This window comes from Haliotis rubra, unplaced genomic scaffold (genome assembly GCF_003918875.1).
Source record: "Haliotis rubra isolate DU_JTF1 unplaced genomic scaffold, ASM391887v1 Scf422, whole genome shotgun sequence".
Taxonomy (NCBI): domain Eukaryota; kingdom Metazoa; phylum Mollusca; class Gastropoda; order Lepetellida; family Haliotidae; genus Haliotis; species Haliotis rubra.
This window is the reverse complement of record NW_025767105.1, coordinates 627,704-650,022: the sequence shown is the minus strand read 5'-3', so window position 1 is coordinate 650,022 and position 22,319 is coordinate 627,704. Positions and strand designations below refer to the sequence as shown.

Below are 22,319 nucleotides of genomic sequence, written 5' to 3'. Positions count from 1 at the left end.
TCAGCAACCCTGACCTCCTGATCTCATTAGTCGCCTCTTAGAACAAGCATGGGCATGAAGATCAATTTTAACCTGTATCTTCAGGTATTGAATACTTACTGACTCATAAATACTTTAGAATTGTTTAGTGATTTCTAGTATCACGGATATAAAATGCTTACATATATCTCAAAACCCTTTCATATGACCAAAATACTCCAAGAGTATTCATATTTACAAGTAAATATACTTTTACTATCTCCTGAGGTGTAGCAAATATACTTTTACTTGATCTCCTGAGGTGTATGTCAAATATACTTTTTTACGAGGTGTAGTAAATATACTTTTACTTGACCTCCTGAGGCAAATATACTTTTACTTGTATGTGCATAACTTGACCTTTATACTTTACTCTCAGGTGTAGCAAATATACTTTTACTTGACCTCGTGAGGTGTAGCAAATATATTTTTACTTGACCTCCTTAGGTGTAGCAAATATACTTTTACTTGACCTCCTGAGGTGTAGCAAATATACTTTTACTTGACCTCGTGAGGTGTAGCAAATATTCTTTTACTTGACCTCCTGAGGTGTAGCAAATATTCTTTTACTTGACCTCCTTAGGTGTAGCAAATATACTTTTACTTGACCTCCTTAGGTGTAGCAACCTCCTAGGTGTAGCAAATATACTTTTACTTGACCTCCTGAGGTGTAGCAAATATACTTTTACTTGACCTCCTGAGGTGTAGCAAATATACTTTTACTTGACCTCCTTAGGTGTAGCAAATATACTTTTACTTGACCTCCTTAGGTGTAGCAAATATACTTTTACTTGACCTCCTGAGGTGTAGCAAGTATACTTTTACTTGACCTGCTGAGGTGTAGCAAATATACTTTTACTTATGTCCATTTACTCCAGGAGTATATTACTCATGTAAACATAAGCGTTCCCATGCCAGCACAAGTAAATATAGGTATGTAAGTATTAATGTACAGGTGAGTAAAAGTGTCCATGTGAATGAGGCTTAATACTTTGATATTGTCACAGTATGAAAAATGCTCAAGTTGGGATCAATGCCCACTACAACAGCGACTATCACAAAGTGTGTTGTTTTAAAAGGTACACTGGATCATACTATTTATAATTCTAGCAGAGCAAGCATCACGCAGAGGTAAAGACACACAACCAAGATGTTATTGTTCCTGGTGTATTTCAACAGACAATCCATCTATGTACAGCACAGAAACAAATGTGGTGAGCTCCAGCTGAAATCTCTTCCATTTTAGACGTTCAGTTTTCGTCTCGCTTTCTCTTCGTGGCCATGATGAGGCTGAAGACTTCATTCTCACCATCACTGACTGAAACAAAGGAACAATGTGTATTTCATAATGTACTTGGCAGTCCCTGTCACCACACAGTTCCCATGTGGGTCTTGACGTCTAATATTCTGTACAAGAAATGCCCATCTTGTCTGGGCCACACAATCCAATGACAGACATTGAGAGCTAGGATTCGGGGTATACGATGCACCTGATCAACCACCCAATCAATTCAGTCATCTGTCATAGTGAATGGAGGCCTATTCTGACCTGGATTCCAATGCAATACGCTTGAACATAACAGTGCATAGTGTTTTGTAATGATTATCTTGCAATTAGCAGCCTGATGATTCTGTGGGTAATCCGAATGGGTGAAGATAGTATTAGATACCCACTAGTTTATGTTCTGGTCTTCAGAGACGACTCAAGTGAGGATTAGTTGTGAGGGGCTGTTAACCGTTTTTTGTTTGTTTTCTGTTGTTGTATTGTATGACTTTGCTATTAATTGCGGTCTGGGTCTAAATGAAATTTCAGATGTACTAAATTTCAGTACAATTCCACATTTACCTGCCTTAGTGTGTGGGTAACAGCCCGATTCGAACTGACTTCGGTACCCGCATTCAGTTGCCATTAAAGCGTTCGTAAAATCACCATGTGTTGGCGTCTGAGTGTGTGGGGAAATGTTTCAATAATTGAAAGAAGCTGATATAAAATCTGAGTATGGCCTCCATTAGTAGGCATTACAATAGTTATCTGAGCATGGAAGATTGGTTTATGTCTTATTTCCTGTTTCAAACGTTTGTAATACTCGCGTTTCTTCTGGAATTCACTATGTGAGTGAGTATATAATATGTCGAACGGACAAGAACTGTATGTAGGTGTGTGGTTTTGATTTGTGTATTACATTGGTTTGTTTCCGGGGTGTTTTTATTACATGTTGTTTTGGGGTTTTCTTTTTCTTTTTCTTTTTGTTTTATGACCGGTGGTGCTGGTCTAGAGTGTGTGTACTTCATGTGTGTTTTGCATCTTGTATTCATACCTCTGGAGACAGGGGCAGGGTGGGTAGGTGTATCGGTCAATGACACTTCCACCATCCCCGCGTCTTGTGCTACAGCGGCCAGCTCGTCCATTTCATCTTCATCCTTGAATGCCTGGATTATTATTCCATGTTATCAGTGACCCCACCGGACCAGCAATACAACAGCAGTCTATAGTATACAACAAACACTGACCAGTCGGTGATGTCCTGATAAAGGTGTGACTATTCCCATTTCAAATTTTAAATGTATTTCTGGAATAGTTAAAACGAAACGGTTTTGAAAAGAGAACATTTGTGTAAATCACAGCATTTTGATCAGTCGGTCCTCGGAACATCTTTTTAGGAATACAAAAATCAAATAACAACATCGATTATTATATCATGTTGTAGAATTTTGACTCGTTTCGGAAGACGTAACAAACGCTTCTGCTTTGGCGTTCCCTCATTGACTGTGTTATGATTTTAATGATTTGTTATCTAATACCAAAATATTGCTACACCGCAGAAGACGATATATTATCTGTTATCTAAGGAATAAAGTATTATCTTATTTAAAAAAAATCTCCTCGCCGTCGACAAATGAGCACACTACTACAGATCAGTGTTGTAAGAAATATAAAACTGACTCGTGTATCCACTATCCGTCACTGAGCGGCACAACAATGCTACTTCAAAAGTGAATATATAATTTGCAGTTTTATAGGGCTGATACTAACCTTATGGTCTGTCTTATAGTGTCTTTAGTGCAAATTTAATCTTTAACCTCAGTGCAAATATCTCAAAGTATCTATACTCGGCGTCATTAATGAAGGGTCAAGCTATTGGTAACACTATTTCTTAAAAGATGTAAAATCTTCGTTTTTATTTGAAATATATACAACTGACTGTTTTACAAACTTCTTAACAGTATGGAAAACACATCAAGCCGTTGAAATGTCATTATTACGTTCTTTAACGTCCGATACATTGTTACAAATGGCACATTCTTTATTCAAATTGTCAATATGTAAATCCACTTGCCACTTAACGTTAATGATTTGCACGTGCATGTCGCTCTATCCATGGAAAGTGGGGACAATACATGGATGCTTTTTCACTGCCATTCACTGTTCAGTTACCTGTTTGAAATGAGACGCGGTTCCTTTACACTTTCTGTAGGCCTTTTGGAATCTGGTCAAACTCAGCGGCAGGTTGCTGTCCGCTTTTATGTGAGTCAGAGTGCTATTGGTAGACTCTTGCAGAGATTTCAAGCCAGTGGGTCCGTGGAATATGTATGCCCCAGAGTCACAACAGTCCGAGATTATAGGCACATGATTAAAACTGCGTTACGTAACAGATTCTTTAACTCATCAGATCTTCAGACAGAACACTTCAATGTTAACAATGCCCAGAAGCAGCGTTCGTCGATCCGCTGCACTCGACCTGCAGTTTGTCCACCACGTCACAGGCAGGCGCGTTTGAGATGGAGTAGACATCATGGCCGCTGGAATCAATGTCAATGGTCTCGTGTGCTCTTCACAGATGAAATCAGATTCAATTTGTCCTTCCATGATGGTTGGCAGAGGATTTATCGTCGCAATGGAGAGCGAATCACAGATGCAACTGTGGCCACCCATAACCGATTTGGTGGGGGTCGGTCATGGTTTGGGCAGGGATAAATCCTACTGGATGTCCTCCACTGCACGTGGTCGACGGTAATCTTACAGGACAGCGTTATAGGGGCGAGATTCTGGCTCCTATAGCAGTACCATTACTGCAAGCTATGCAAGGCTTTCATGGTCGACCCTCTTTACTGCAAGACGACAACGCTAGGCCAGGATTGTCACGGAATTCCTTAGGCAGCAGGGTGTAGAGCGGATGGAGTGGCCAGCATGCTCACCAGACCTCTACCCAATTGAGCATGCCTGGGATGAACTCGGTCGACGTGTACACACGTCACCCAGCACCAGTGGATCTCCCAGGACTCCGCAGAGCTCTAGTAGAGGAATGGAATGCGGTTCCGCAAACTTTCTTTATGAATTTGATACGGAGCATAAGAACAAGGTGTACCTGTGTCTTGGACGCGCGAGGAGGGTACACACGATATAGAATGACCGATTCCTTCATGTTTGTCATTTTCATTGTGGTGTGTTATTCTGTATAACTGATGTTTGCTGGAGCTGTTTGAACTTTTTGTCTGTATGTCACGATGTGTTACGTTTGTCAACACATTAAAATTATGATGACGCTCTTAGTTCTATTATTTCTGAGAAACTTTTCTTTACATTAGCTATATATCATTTGACCCTTTATTAATGACGCCTAGTATATATTGAAAAATACATCTAAAAGTTAAGGAAGTATTATCTTACTAGTATAAGTATCTACATATCTACAAGTAGCATTAAGATAACAGTCAGCTGCAAGTAAGAAAGGTGTAGTACCTGACTTTCTTCAAGGGTGTTCGTGTTCTGTTGGTATGAAGTCATCCCGCACGTCAACAGCTGAGAAACACCAAACACCAATAATATACTTTCGTGATCAGATTGTTAATTGGTAGATTTCTTCACAACATACTTCTATCTGCACTGACTCGCCATTGGCATTTAAATGCAACTTTAGCTCGTTTCCATGACGTTTTTATTAAGTTACAGACGTGTTTCAAATATTTCGGTATGATTCATTACACAGCGTGACTAAGTGAGTTTAGTTTTATGCCGCTGTTAGCAATATTCCAGCAATATCACGGCGGGGGACCAGAAATGGGCTTCACATTTGAGGGGAATCGAACCGAGGTCTTCTGCGTGACGAGCCAACGCTTTAACCACTAGGCTACCCCTACGCCCCTCATAACACAGGCTAGCACTCACTTCTCTGCGTGTTGCAGCAGAGTGTCTTACCCATTTGATGTACTGAAACGTGGATGGCTTGTCTGTTGATGTCGGCCTCTGTACAAGCATCTTGAGCTGAAGGAGGAACTCCTACACCTCCTTCCCGGGCAAGTAGCGAGACAATGACATGACGTCACAGAGAGAACAGACGCGTCATAAGTGTATGACGTCATTGATAATTAAACGCATCTGCTAAGGAAGGTAGGTGGACAAGTAGAGAAATTGCAAGTGTGATACAATGGCATTTTATGACCTTTTTATTAATGTTTTGTGTTTACCTTTCTATGAATCTAGGAAAATAGGCCACGTTCGCTAGCAGACGACTGTCTTCTGACTGGTTTCTGAGTGGGCATCGTTTCTTTAACGTAAAACCCTCCATAAACACAGAACATACTAAAGTCAGGGTTCAAATAAACAACTAACGTTTAAAATACAATCGATCGTTGTCCAGACATCACTGAAAATGCAGTAAAGATCTACCAGCTGAATGCATAAAAGAGAGAGGAGAGGAATAATTATGTACATAGGTGCCAACCAAAGTCAGATTGGAGGGACCTTCATCTGTATAGTACAGCCATCGTTGGTTTGAACGTTGCATACAAAATGGCAGTACACAGGCCAGGGCAAGATCAGGAACGACACAACGGAAACGACAGCAACAGCGTTAGGACGCCGCATCAGTTGACCACACACTGTGCTTCGACTTCTCTGAGTATGACCGGTATCAGAGCCTTGGGGCGGTGGGGTAGCCTCGTGGTTAAAGCGTTCGCTCGTCACGCCGAAGACCGGGCTTCGATTCCCTTTATGGGTACAATGTGTGAAGCCCATTTTTGTTGTCCCCGGCCGTGATATTGCTGGAATGATGCTATAAGCGGCGTAAAACCATACTCATTCACTCACTCACTCACTCCCGTGGTATGGCCCTGCGTCATGAACATCATCGTTCGAACACTGCACTGGGCAAGGGCAGTACAAAATCGTCCGAAGGCCCGGGTTCGATTCCCCAAATGGGTACAACATGTTAAGCACATTTCTGGTGTCCCCCGCCCTGATATTGCTGAAATATTGCTAAACCCAACTCACTCGCTCCTTCACGAACAGCAACAAGGGATATTATGTCATGACTCCAGACAAAGTCGCCGTTCATCCATGTCCAGTTCGCTCAACGTAACATCAACAACACTGAACCCATGTAGGGTCATTTGGACGACCGTCTTTGATGACCGCCAATCTGAGCGTGCATTGGTCCTCGTGGTAATCATAATCGTTACTAAGAATGTCCCGTGTCTGTGATCCAACGCCAACTGATCACGACTCTCACTCAATACGGCGTACTTTGAGATATGACGTCTCTTGAGACGTCATACCTACACGCTACCTTTTGTGAGTTACTGATATGATGGAGTTAATATACAGTAACCATTTTATGTTCGTTTTATTTTCCATGAAACATGATAGGACATATACATCTTTCGCCAGGCGGTGTACATTGCTATGTAACAGAGTTGACAGACACAACACATACATTGATCACACATTGGTTAGAGTACATCACGTGTAGTAATGAAGTTAAATGTACTTTCCTGTACGTATTCCACCCCTGGTCTGCCGGAGACTAATCTGTTCCAGATAAACACTTGAGCCAAGTAGGTAGTGTGTCGATGTCAGGGGCTTGTTTGCACCCGTCACCGCTGGAGGGTCTAATTAGCCCCGATACTGATGTTATCAAGTGACATGTAGCTTCCACGGTAAGTATTTGTGTAGATATTTCTGACCCTCCATTCAGTCACCTACTTACCCCCGTGTGTGTTGTACCAAACGGCATTCCACCCCATCGGCACTGATACCAGCTACACAGTCGTGGACAAATGCAAAGAAGTTATACATCCAGCAGAGCTTAACTTACCGTTGTTTATTTATTTATTTATTTATTTATTTATTTATTTATTTATTTATTTATTTATTTATTTATTTATTTATTTATTTATTTATTTATTTATTTATTTATTTATTTATTTATTTATTTATTTATTTATTTATTTATTTATTTGCTTGTTAATCATATTGCTTACAATTTCACAATTGTCATTGTTGTTATCATTAAACGTTTTCGTATCATTATTATCCTAACCATTTTTATGCCCCTAATAAAACATTATTGCTCATTAAAATATCTATATACATATATGTATATGTTAGTAAATGACGTACATCCAAAACATACAGAACGTGCGCATGACAAACTAAGCATTTGATCAGTATAAAATGTTTTCTTTAACTAGTTGCCACGATTAAATCATGGATCATGGATACGTTGTCGTGGTGGTAGGCGACGTCGGCTAACAGAAGACCTATTTGCGCCCAACACATTGACTTAGCTTAATAAAAAATCAGAACGTATTTCATATCCAAAAACATCGACACGAAATAGTTTAGATTACATAACCATACTCTAACATCATACGTAACAGTAATTTGGACACATGTGTACATTGTGCATAAATAATAATGATGGAATAACGAAAATAAATTAGAGACAAAATCTCTGCCTCATAGCATGAATTATAATCTTAAGCAGTCACTTTCATTTCTGAGACATGAAATACTCGTTCAATAACAAAACAGACCATGAGAGAATGTAAAAATCATTTAAAATGACAGTACAAAACCTGTTTTGCCATTTGAGAGGGTACCTAAATTATGTCCTATTCTACAGATAAAGAGACACAGTCTATTACTGCCCAGATCATCTGATTTGGGTAGTGTTCTACACATTCAGTCGTCTCCAAAATACAAAGGCCACGTTCAGAAAAGTACGTCTTAACAACCATGACACTCCTGTAGGCATATAGCCCACAGTGTCCAAGTTGGAGTAGTATAAGAATGACCTCATCACGCCTTTGACAACGATAAATGTTATTAACAAGTATTACCGTTGAGGTTCTTGAGAGACATATAGAAGTTGGTATTTAGTATAAGACAGAATATTATGGATGTCAACTTCTTCTTTATTGTATACACAACTTAAGGCAAGGAATAGCCCAGAAACGTTGTGTATACAGTAAAGAAGAAGTTGACATCCATATTTTGCCTTACTAGTATTACTGTTACTGATTACTGATACTCTGTTTTGTTTAACAAAGATTTGTACATATGTCGACCGGAAATAAAACCATTCAACAATGCTTGCTAATTTATAAAATTGTCTTCGATAAAACGGTTTCAAAATCTTCAAGAATCTGTTTATTCAATATGCAAAATGTAATACATTGTCTTTGGCCAAATAATCTGCAGTCTCATTCCGATGTAGTTCAACAAACCAAACACGTATGCATGCACTTTACTGCATGTTTAGAAGAGTTACCAATCTCAAATGTGGAGTCAGTTGTCAGTTCGAATCCACAGTTAAGCCGTTCATCTTGTACTGTTTCTAACTATGGTTTGTCTGTGTCAGGCTCCAACCCGGGTAGTTCCCCACCGCCACATGCAGGATATTCTTTCATATTCCGATAGAGAAGGGTTATAATTAAACTCCCTATGTGGAGCTGCCCCTCCTTTCACACTAATCCCAACTATACACACTCGTATCCAGGTAAATAGTATCGAAATACACGTCGGACATAAGCTACAGGCGTAAAGGTGAAGTTAAGCTTTATCCCAGCCAGCATGACTAAATGACTTCACATTCATCATTTTTATCTGAGGTGTCAGCGTCTTTGGCAGTAATTATAAACAATTCCTAAACAAACACAGCGGAGAACTGTTCGTCTTATCGGGGTGACCGAGTACTGGCTACAGCCGTTAGCTAACACCCCGAACACCTGCGTATCTCTTACTGAGCGCGATCTAGAGTTATATAGCGTAAAATCGATGCATCACATATTCAGGAGATCAGAAAGGAATCCATTGGTGGCCCCGACGTCACCACCCCAGTTCCCACCCCCGCGCTACAGGCCCTCCCTACTGTCCACTGGCGCTGTGGGCAAGTATACTTCATTCACTGATCTATTTTATTGCGTCGCTGCTAGTAATAAATCAGCAGATTAGTTGCCAAGATACACAGTATGAAGCACATGGAACGAGTGAATGTTGTTTTATGTTGCAGTGAGCAATGTGTCAACTCATGATTTTCTGCAAGTTCTATATTGAGCCTGGGCCAACAGATTACCAGGCATAGATTTTCGATGTGATTTCAAGATTAATCTTTACCACTTACGCCCAAAGATACAATATGGAAACTTTCCGATCTTAGCTTTAAGATTGTTTCGAAAATCTAGGCCGTGTGCCCGTTCCACAGAGCGATCTTAGCGCTACGATTGCCGTAAGCCCTTGTTAAGTATTACGAGTTACGATAATCTTATCACTAAGGTCGCTTTGAACGGGCTGATAACATGAGCAACTGACGAGACTTTCCGTGGGGGCGATGGCACGATCAGTCAGAACACTCCCACTGGCCACCCGATTCCAAGTCGACTCTCATGACAAGTATGGTACACGGGGGTTTACTCTGGCTTGGAGTCCACACGAGGACATAAATTGTGTTACAGAAGTGAAAAAAGTATGTTTGTTATGATTTCCAGGCAATTGTTGTGTTGATAAGGTCACAAGTACCCTGTGTACTTCAGCTGATTGAAATAGGGAAACAATGAAGGACCTGGCTTCTTATATTTCAGTATAGTCCGTTGACGTGGTTGTTGGTCTTGCTATCAATCATTGGTTGGTCTGGTCCCGCTACAGGTCACGGATCCACAGCTGTAGCGTTGTCATCTGTAACATCAACATTCCAGCTCCATGTTGGAACAACAACATTACCACACCTATAACAAAATACAAGAAGTGCATATAAACACGAGTAAACATATAGTTGCTGTCGTGGTTTAACTGCTAATAAATAACGCTTAGAATGCGATAAAATAAAAATCATGAGCTAATAAGGCCTTTATGGATTCCACAAAGACTTCTAAGCAGCCACCAAGTCCTGCAAATATACCAGAGGGAGTACGCCTTTAATTATCGAACAGGTACAATAGCGCTTTGAGCGAGTGCTGATAACAGTGAGCGGCCTATCACAGCGCCTTGTCGCAGCCCAACAGTCGAGAAATATTATAAATGTCTTCACAAGCGCCGAGCAGCCACCCCTCAGTCGAGTTCCACCTGAGATTGTGTTACCAGGGAGGCTTTACTTCTCAAAACAATCAAAAAACAAACTGGTGAAATCCAACACAGCCGCTGTTTACTGCCGTGTTAAGAGCTGGTAGATATAGGCTCGCTTGGAGAGGTGAGTTCAAACTGTTCAACTGTTCCTTATAACAAAGACATTTTCCTCTCCATTAATAATGTGATGCTTACAATAATTATTCTTTATAATGTTCTGTGTTATTTTGTTTCATATATTTATTAATTATATCATTCATTTTCAGATAAAGCTGTTTTTAGTTATCAATAACACTGTGAATGAAAATTCGAATATTGGCGGTTAATCATGATGCGACATGCTTATATATTTGTCATTAGTCAAATATCACATACCATGTTTGAATGTTGTAGTTTTATTCGTATGCGGTGATATTTTACAGTTCAATAATAGGGTTGTTTTCCAGTCTCAATGCTATTAACATGTATATTTCTACTTTCATTCAGTTGCCTTACCGATATCAATATATATTCTAGGATTTGCATGACTTCTTCAGAAATTCAGCTGACACATCGGGATATACTAGTATCTGAAATATATATGTTTTATAATTTCCACTTACTCACTCACTCGCGCGCTCACTCACTCACTTGGGTTGACAAATCAGTAACTATGAACATAATCGCTTCAGTTCTGCGCCAAGTGAAATGAATTCCAATGTGTTTAGTATTATTATTAAGTACACAAAATCTTTTGAATTGTATTGTTAATTAAGTGGTATAATTATCCCAGCGGAATTATATGTGTAAAGGCATTACAACCTCACATAGGCAGTTCTCCTATGTCGGCGTTATTCATCACTGTAAAGTCTTGCCCCTCGTTATCGCTGTTTCCCCATTGTAACTACTTTTTGCCGACTGAGTCGATCTTTATCGTGTATTTTGTATAGATGCACAGATTACTGCCATGCCGACACGCAATGTATTTGTATACGTCGATGCAATCAGGTATGTCGACTTCGCGTCAAGCTCTAGAGCCAGTTCCGGTGTGTTTGCTTGTACGCATCGGGTTACTAAGATCTTCAAGATAAATTGTTTACATCAGACGGGATAATGACCTCAAATGACCCAGTCAGGCAATTTCCCACTTCTGTGTTAAGGGAAAAAAACAATAAATTGTTGTTATCTGAAATATTGTGCGTTTAGACAGTTAGAAACAGGTGTGACTAGGAAACACCATTAGTTACAACTATCGTAAGGATCCTTGTCTTGATCCATACTTCATACCTGTCCCCCCACCCCTCACTTGTATTCTGGATTGAAATACGTCTACAGGACCCATCCATACACTTCTATCCACTGTATGTTCATGGCGCAACATTCTTTCCCATCTGTATCATAAGTGACGACAAAAGTTCGGTCAGGCTCGGTGATTTGGTTGACATCATATCAACGTGCCACGACAACTTGGATCGTTGTTCATTGTATCAGTCACTGGTTTGCGTGATCCACATTTATCTATAGGTCATCTCACATCACTTGAATATTGCTTACTGTGGCGTCAAGCACCACACCAACACATTCTCATTGATTTTGTGAGTGAGTGAGTATGCTTTTACGCCGCTGTTTGTAAACATCAAGCCATATCACGACAGGGAAAAGATAATAAACTTAAACAATGGGGAATCGAACCCAGGTCTCTGTAACCACCAGGATTCGGTACCGGATGAATGAGGTTTCGATCTTCCATTGATCCCTGATTAGTGGAACATACTTCATGTCCTCACTCACTCGTTTGTCAGGGAGCAGTGGGGTAGCCTAGTGGTTAAGGCGTTCGCTCGTCAGGCCGAAGACCCGGGTTCGATTCTCCACATGGGTACAATGTGTGAAGCCCATTTCTGGTGTCCCCCGCCGTGATCTTGTTGGAATATTGCTAAAGCGGCGTAAACCAAACTCACTCACTCACTCGTTTGCCTGATCCAGGTTCAACTACTTACACCCAATCAACAGACAACCGTAGCTCAATAATATTTATTGTATGTTTATCTATATCGCTATTTGTATTGATTGAACTGAGACAAATATATTGTTATAACATAAACCACCTTTGTCTAGCATCGGGACTATAGAATGATAGAATGACGTTTTGAAAAATAAAATATATTGTATATCATGTTCTTCTGAATATATGCAGGTTCATAAGTTTGAACGGTTTGAGCACTCGATGTGACGGTTTATGGGGTGTATTGCATGGAATAGGGTTCTTCATGGCTAATCATAGGCTGTCGTGTATCAGTGACCCAGCGACCCACTTCTGCCCCACCTAACACACCCGCCTGGACAACCGATAGCCGATGTGGACATAGCATGTTGTATTGTTTCTGTTACGGGTATCCACCGACCTTATCTATCCGATACATGCCATAAGTGCCCTATACTTGTCATGTCATGTTAATAGCCGTAACGGTGTTGATATATGTATTCCTGGGCTAAACATGAATTATGGGCGGTGTAACTATAGGCTTTCTTGCGTTAGATAAGTTAGGACTTCTGGATGTCATATAAAGCGATCCATTATTGCTTGCTAGGAAATGATTGGGAAGGACATTTCACCATACAAAATATGACCGAAAGATAGCGCAAATATTTTTCCTTGTTGTAATATGCACGAATCAATATGGTGCTGATCTGAATGTAATGAGCTGAATGTAAATCTGACGTCATGACTACTTATCTACTAAAGACTGACGTTGTTTTACTCGATTCACGACATTGAATTATTTTCAAAATGTTTGACATTGGCTGCAATGGTGAAATAGAATGTTCTTACGTGTGAAAGGAAAATTGATCACAGACACAGCAATGTAATTCAAGTTTCAGATTCATGGTCCAGTAAGCTGAACGCTCCTTAAGCAGTCATGTCGAAAGCATTTATTTCTGTTTTTGTGACGGTTATACATACTACACTCATCCCGAATGCTATTACACTGTACATGGCAGTGTCTGGAGACAACTGTGTCCATTAAAGTTTAAGTATATCACGTTGAGCGCATTGTGCTCCCTCACATCAAAGCGATCACACTATATTAAAAGCTAACTTGGTGGTTATATATTCCAATACAAAACAAAGCGGGTCATCTTGAATAAACGTCGTGAGTTCCAGTACTTTGTTCAACCAACCACCAGTTGTGACACCAGACCCAGTCCATGACGATATATGTCCTTATGTTGTATCTCACTTGTTGACCCTGACAACTGCCATACATGTCAATGTGTTGATCTAGACGTCTCAGACAGCGTCTACAGATATTTGAACGACGTCTCATTGCTGCCGAAATACAGAAGTGCACGAGTGAGAGTCAATATTAGCCAAATCAAATCACTTGAGGCGGACAGTGGGGGAGATTAGCGGTTCATTGCCATCTAAAGTGTTATTCCTGGACAGCATTCTGAAGCTATTAATAACATGATCATACACAGATCTGCCGGGGATATGAATGCAGGTGGCATTTCATTCTACTGAAGCAGAAGTACCAAGTACCATAGTAAAGAGCTGAAGTTTAAAATCAAACAGGAAGTTTACCATCTTAACCGTGACAAGAACAAGTTATACATTGGTGTAAATATAGAAAACCCGTTGACAATGAACAGAGAATGAAGGAGACTATAACATATCTATATTTTACTCTAGTATGAGACCAGAAATATTATATGACTCCACATAACGATACATTCTGGAAAACAGTCTCTGTCAGTCAACAGCGTCCAACCCACGCCTCCGTACGACTCGTAGAGGGACAGGAGATATCTTGCACCAGCACGGTTCCTGTATGAGGAACAGCAACCTGGCACTCGTCGAGGACAGGGGATATCTAGCACCAGCACGGTTCCTGTATCAGGAACAGCAACTCCCATGTAGCCCTTTACGATCTTTGACAAGTTTAGCCAAAACGACGACCTCGTATTCTTTAATTAAAACAGCGACAGAAAGAAACTTGTCGATATGATCATATTATAACATTAAAGCAATCACGACGATATATTCTGAGGTTAATGCTCTCGGGCCTGGGCCCTTATTCTCGAAACGTTCGTAGCCCTAAGAATTCTTAACTTTGATCGTAGCCATTGTGTTAAGAATGGGCGTAAGAAGTTTACGTAGGGCTACGAATGTTTCGAGAATAGCTAGCCTGGTGTGCAGATTGGGCGCTGTTGTAGAAAACTACCTTAGTCTATGTTAAGGTAAGGGAATTACGGTCACCTTAGCGCTAAGATCGCATTGTACGACGGCACACTGGACGTTGTAAAGTTGTAAACTGAATGTGAAGTGAAACTAAAACAGTTTAGATATGTTATCAATGTTGTCCTTAGCTACTAGGTTGATAACATAGTAAGACTTGGATTAGAGTAGTAATTGGTTTCTGAATAACTTGAATAGAGTTGGCTGGGACTGCCAAATTCACGAGCGTAGCCCTCCTTTAATAATGTAAAACTTAGTGCATCTTTGAGACTTATTGTCTTGTTTAGTTGTTTGACATCGCCCTCCGCAGAAACATGCAGGAGGGGACATTTATAGGGGACAACTATAGCCGCTTGCTGGATTCGCTATAAGCACAGAAATAATGCATTGAGTTTTTGTATGCATGAACGAGTACACTGTTATCTTGAGCAGCTATACATGAGTGTTGCTAGCGTCTAGTTTCCTTAGGATAAATACAAATAAACAGAAAACTTTATTACATTCCACCGCCAAACCTTCAATTACTTTCCCACTAATTTTAATATTTTATTACAATCTTTCGTGACATTTAGTCAATACATGTGACTTTATGTCATATTATTTTGCGTGTTTTGATGCTTTTCCTGTGAAAAAAACGTGTCATGTTGTGTTTGCAATTGCAAAACCAAACAAAAAAAGAAGGGGTGTCGTGATCAAAGGCTAAAGATTCCTATCATGCTACAAACGAGTCACTGCAGGCATTTCTAGACTTAAATATTCCGTGACTTTTTGTTTGGTTGGTTTGTTTAACGCCGCACTCAGAAATATTCCAGCTATATGGCGGCGGTCTGTAAATAATTGAGTCTGGACCAGACAATCCAGTGATCAACAGCACGAGCCACGGTCTACACAATTGGGATACGACGACATATGTCAACCAAGTCAGCAAGTCTGACCACCCGATCCCGTTAGTCTTACGACAAGCATGGGTTACTGAAGACCAATTCTAACCAGGATCTTCACGGGTCGACTCTTTGGACGACATACGCGCTGTATCAAATCAAACACGCATGTTTTATAAAGACTTCACCAAAACATCTATAGTTTGTGTAGATACGGTGTTGTCATACAAATCCCATTCCATGCTGTAATTACACCAGTTCAGCTAGGAAATCCACACTCAGAGCAACATACGCCTGTTCTGGCTGGCAGTTATTCCTATTAATGTAGTGTGAAGATTGGTTGTTTAGTTGTCCCGTACCCCGTAAATATATCATCCGGTCACTTAATATCACATCAAATCGTATTTTACGGTGTAAGAATTCCAAAGTGGTCTATTTAACTGTACATTATGTTGTCAATAGCATTCCACCCACTGTCAACAAAGAGGCCCTGGTGGCAGACATACACGGATCACAGTGATCAATTTCATCATAAACGTGTATATTTCCATGAAGACACCAGTCGCTGTTTAATCCAGCGTTTTGACCGATTCATGAAAACAGAGTTGCCCTGTCCTGTATTGCTATTGTGTACCGGTATGAAGCCGTGATTGATAACAATCTTTTATACAAATACTGTAACAATGAGTCGACCTCAAGATATGTTGGTTTCACGGTTAGATGGACAACGTAGTGATAGATTTCACACTCCACCTACACCTGCTCAACAGTAAAATAGGTTCCGTTATTTGTATTTAAAGTACATATCACTGTTATTTTGTTTTGGTAGAATTGCTAGCTGATCCCAGCACCCGTCCATAAAACCCTCATCATACCCGTGAAGATCCGGGTTAGAATTGATCTCCAGTAACCACTGCTGGTCGTAAGAGGCGACTAACGGGATCGGGTGGTCAGGCTTGCTGATTTAGTTGACATATGTCGTCGTATCCCAATTGTGTAGATCGATGCTCATGCTGTTGATCACTGGATTGTCTCTTCCAGATTCGATTATTTACAGACCGCCGCCAAATAGCTGGAATAAAACGCGGCGTAAAACTCACTCACTCACTCACTCACTCACTCACTCACTCACTCACTCACTCACTCACTCACTCACTCACTCACTCACTCACTCACTCACTCACTCACTCACTCACTCACTCACTCACTCACTCACCATAAGGCTACCACAATATTGTGGTTAAAGCTGGCCCAACCTGAAAAGGAGAAACTTTGTTGAGACGTCCATGACACGTCTCGGAGCACCAGCTGCCCCTGTTGACGTGCCTGAGCTCGGTGCTATGATTACTGAGATTGTCAAGGGTCCGACTTGTCAGCGTCCGGATTATCAAAGGACCGGTTGGTCCATAAATACATACAACCCGTCGCAAGGACATACAAATCGATAAAACACTTCTGAAATTTGATTTGAGTACGTGATCCACAACGGCTTATGTGCGATGTTGCCGCAGTTTTCACACAGATTATCGGATTATCATACCCGTGTCACTCGACAGATACAGCACTTACTGATCACCTATGTCAGATATTGTGGGGTTAATCTGGCATGTGTTTTATATCAGCGTGCCATATCAATCTGCAATTTTCACGTATCTCTCTTCTAACCAAGCATAGAAGAGCGGGGACGAGGAGGTATACCACAAGTATGAAACATATTCGTGAAAGGTCAGTTTGCGGATTGCATGGATACAATGGCTGCTGAGTTTGGATAGTCCTTGGAGCACCCGGGCAAACACTGGTTGTGTGATTAAACTGGGTGCGTGTAAACGTCCAGCTCCCTCCAACTCGCACAGCCAAACCCACCCCGTATATAAATGTCTATTACCAGCCCACTCAGTGCGTCGGCCCCTAAATATCACCTGTTTTCATGGGTGGCCGGATCCGCTGCTTGACAGGCGCTGGAGGACCAATGCAGCTCAGGGTCCTTACGTTGTTCTCGATATAGTGTTAATATGGCGTAACACATGATGCGTAAATACAACAGTATCATAAATTCTAGGATTAAACTATTTTTTTGTGTTTTTTTAGACATATAAAACATAATGTGACGTTAAGATAAGTGACATGTCGAATTGTTGATTCCTTCGGAGTACGATATGAAACAGTAAACCCGAACTAAATCACAAGAACCGTAATAAGAGTCCCTGGGGACCTGACCCGGGGTCCCCACAACATGAACGCGACTCGATCAGGTCCTGCATTGATTCTGTCTGATCAAAAGACCCGAGTCTTGATCAGCTAGGCATGTAGAACTATTTGTCGACATGTCGGTTACCTTGTGTCAATACTCAGACATCGATAGCCTGAACCGGGTCAGTTTCTGCCCTGCAGTCATTCTTTGTTGACAGCTGTCAGCGCCATCGTCACTCTCTAGGTGATCATTGCAGTACGCTCTTGGAAGGGTCGCTCGCGAATTAGGAATTGTGTCAACTTGGTTTCATTTGACATGGGTGAAAAATATGTTCACACTCTTCGAAAAAAAGGAAACAGATGTTCTTAATTTTAAAAATATTTCTGTGTCCAAAAACATATAGGAGATAATAAGAATGTCGATTTTGTTTATTCATGAAATATTCAATACAAACGCAAAATTTATTATTATTTTTTATTTTACTATATGTTAATCACATGTTCGTCAAATGATGTTGTGCACAGGTTTTTGTTTTGAGCTTGTGGAAGCTGGCAATGCCAACTTTAATTTCTCGTGGGAGGATTGTATGCTTGCTGAACTTGAATTGGAAAAAATATTTTTAAAACCTGTAAAGACTACAAGGGATACTAAACTTCAATGGTTTCAGTTCAGGATTATACATGGCATTCTCGCAACTAATTCATTTCTATTTAAGATCAACTTAGCTGAAAGCAACTTATGTACCTTTTGTCAATGTGAGGTTGAAACAATCTCCCACTTGTTTTGGTATTGTGAACATGTGCAAACTTTTTGGAAATGTTTTCTAGAATTATTGAATGAAAAATGTCAACATGTTCACAACATGAAATTGGACCTGCAACTTATTGTGTTTGGAATGAGAACAAATGTATATACTGATGATGTGTTTGATTTAATATTGTTGTTAGCTAAATTCTTCATATATAAATGTAAGGTATTAAAAACTACTCTTAGTTTTAAACATTTTAGACATTATTTACAAGATAGGTATTTTATTGAAAAAAATATATCCTTCAGTAAAAGTGAACAAGATAAGTTTTATAAAAAGTGGATGTTATATCATGATTTTGCAAATTTTAAATGATTTTCTGAATTCTTTCTTCTTGTTCCCTAATGAAAAATATAGGCTGAATGGACTTGAACTTAAACTTACTGTAAATATTTGAAGCTTGTAAGTGTGATTGGTGAGTGAATGTGTTGTGGTGTCTGGTGTTGTTGTTTTGTGCTTTGTTAGAAAAAAATCCTGTTTTTCCTGTGATCAATGAACCTTCTTGCAAAGGACCTTAGAGTCCCCTAGCTCTTCGGCCCTATCTGTAACAGGGGAAGCAAAATAAAATATCAATTATAAAAAAAAAACTTTAATTTCTCAACCGTCTTGTCTCGTCTTTTAAAATATCGTCACTTCTTGTTTCGCACAATTTCTTTTGCCCCTGAGTGTATTATCAAAGTATCAAATTGTTATATGCTTATAGACAATCTGAAAATCAGAAACCATTCATCATCTTGTTAGCATCTTTGATTTTGTTTCAGGAGCGATCCACGATGAGCGAGGTCAAGGCCGAACACCGCAGCAGCCATCATGGCAGGTCAGAGAAGGACCACCACCACGGCAAAGACCACCACTCCACGGACCACCATTCCAAGGACAAACATCCGACCCTTCGGGGCGCTACCATCAACCCGGTTCAGACAGGTATGACAGGGGGCAGACCAAGGGCGGGGACGTTCGGCCGCAAGGACACTGCCCACTCCATCGCCAGCAACCGAGACAAGCATGTGAGGGACCACGACCGCCACAGCGTGGTCACGGACGATCACCACCACCCCATGATCATGTACGAGAACACGTACAAGATGGAGCCAGACGCCAGGTTCAAGGAGGGAGAAGTGAAGCAGATTATCAGGGCCGTTCTGAAGGACCACATCACGGAGAACGTGTACGAGTGTGGTGCCATGAAGACCAAGAGTATGATGCTGAGCAACAAGATCCTGGAACAGGTGAAGAAGCTGGAGATGAAGAGATTCAAGTTCGTCTGTTTTGTGATGATCGGCGAGAAAGGATCACAGAGCATGCAGTTCTCGTCTCGGTGTCTGTGGGACCAGAGATATGACAATTATACCACGACGCACGTCACCCAAGGCAACATCCACGCCACGGGGATAGTGTATGCTGTCTACGCCGAATAACCAGGACAGCCTTAGAGTTAAATAGAGACATTAGATCCCAAAGACTGCCATTTTGTTATGTTCGTAACCATGACATTTTGGAATATTTGTTATCATGATTTGTAACACGTGACAATAACTCTTGTTATATCGCATTTGTAAGCGAGATTATTCATTCTGTTTGATTTACGTTATCAACATTACAAGCGTTATGGTGGCTATATGGAGGATACTGTGTCAACCGTCAGGTGCTATAAAACATACGTAACATCACCATATACAGTTAAATCATGGAAACTGTTTTATACACGTTCTAGTCTACTCTTCCCAGAAAGAACTGATACATCAAAGTAACCATGTACAGAATATAGCGTTTGTTTTTCGGGAAGTCAGCTATTCCTGCTATGCAACTGTCTGTAAATCACTGTCTCCCAAGGCATACATTTAGTTGGAAGTATGAGTGGCGAAAAGCGGGTTTATGGCGCACTAATGTCTAGGTCATATACATAGCACCTTGTAAATGACGTCCTAAAACCCATAGTGTTGAACTTGAAACAGACAGTATTTTTGTTTATTAAATCATCTACGATGTCCTCATACATTTTGTGGTCGTCACGCCTTAATGGCTATGCTGCTGGTCTCTTCCACTGATGAACCAAGGCAGTACCTGATATAGGCGAGTGTATTTTAAGGCCGCTTTGAACAGCGTGTCAGTTTGTGCTGTTGGAAGAAAGTCCAAGTGATGCATGGTTTGTCTGTTAACTGCTAAGATGAAACCAGTGAGCAAAGGTATGGTGCTACCAAAACTACAGGGGTTGACAGGTGAGTTCTTGCATCAAAGTGAAATCCTTTGTTGTCGAAGTTTCAAAGTCTTTGGAGCCAACTGTGTTGCCGTCAAAAGGAAGTAAAATACATAGTAGCATCAAGAAATGAGCTGCGATAGAGGACTTTTGAACAGACTGATATTCGGAATCCGTCTGGGAGTGGTATACAAAAGTTTCATCCATTGTCACAAATCGCCGCACAAACCAGACGTGTTTTTGATCCGTTGTCAGAAAATTTGAAACCCAGCGAACTTCTCCATTACCAAAGTTTCAGTGATTGCGGAATGTACTTCCTCGGGAAATACCTACTGGACTGGCAGTAAGATGCTCACCATATCGTCAACTTCCTGGTTCAGTACTGGCGTTGATGACAGCCTTCCTAAGGTCGTTTTCAAGTGTCGCCCGGCCACTATATAAATCTGTTGCCCACACTTAGCGTTTGCACAGAATGGGGAATCCTTCCCTGGTGTTGCACTCCTGTCTTCATGGATGACTTTTGGTGTCAAGCCCTCGTGCTGAATGGACATGATCACTGCACGCTCTTTACGTTTGGCCAGAGGACACAAACTCCTGCTTCTTTTACTGGCTTGTCCCAACAAATTACTGTGTTCAGTTTACTCATCTTATGGAGATATGCAATATACATCATACAATAAAAATACACTGACATAATGCAATGTCTACAATAAACACTAGTGTGCAGTTCATTCCATGTAAACCTCTGAACCTTTATGATCTGTGCAAAAATGGACTCAAACCCACCTTCACATCCCAGCTAGAAACTTCATCTCTGACACAGCATTCATCTAACCTTAAACTGGGCTATCCCTACAAGAGCAGGATTATTCTATGAAACCTTACACATTAGACACTTCTGAAAAGGCACGTGAAAGGCGCTTGGAAAGTACTGACCATCCATGGTTCTGTCCCAAATACTCTTTTCCCACGAACGTTCTCCAGATATCCTTTCTAACAAGGTATTATTCTGACCATAGATATGACCTATCAATAAATCAGTGAAGCAAGCACCAAGCTATCCTAACCATATACTTTGGTAACTGTATTCTTGAGTAAACTAAAATGGTTCTTTTGACAAAGTTAGACCTCACTCTGCTCTGGTAACTGTTTCACTTAAACACCAATCATGATGTGGAAAGGAAGCCTGAAGAGCTGCAGGTCTGATTTTCACCTCTATGGTGAAACCCATGGACATACTATGGTGCCTACAAACCTTTCTTTTAAATTAAGTTATTGAACTGCAAACTGAAAGAAACCTATCTAAACTAACATTTACTTACTACATAACATTATCTATATAGAATGGTTATTCAATATATTTTTATTTAGGCTGAGAACTGAGTTCAACTTGCAAAAAGCTTCAAGAATCGGTTTATTCAAGATGCCTCTTGTCACTCCCATCTTGGACAATGGTTGCTAATCCATGTAAATGAAATCAACAACTACATAGTTGAATAAACAGTTTATTCATAAAATTTTAGCAGGGATTTTTGTAGCATCTGCTAATTTTCAAGGCTTTGAGAGTACTATGGACATCAACAACAAGATCGTTTATTAGAATCAGAATCACACCTTTCATCATTTAATGACAAAAAGAAATAAAACACAAGGAGTATCAAATTTT

General features: G+C 40.5%; 1 protein-coding gene across 1 annotated transcript; it reads left to right on the top strand.

Moving 5' to 3' along the window:
• The first annotated feature begins 10,311 nt into the window (after positions 1–10,311).
• LOC124288680 (dynein light chain Tctex-type 5-like) lies at positions 10,312–20,450 on the top strand. The gene is made up of 2 exons (XM_046725249.1): positions 10,312–10,484; positions 19,218–20,450. Exon 2 carries the CDS (start codon positions 19,230–19,232, stop codon positions 19,872–19,874), a length of 645 nt encoding a protein of 214 aa, XP_046581205.1. The 5' UTR covers positions 10,312–10,484; positions 19,218–19,229; the 3' UTR covers positions 19,875–20,450.
• Positions 20,451–22,319: the final 1,869 nt, after the last annotated feature.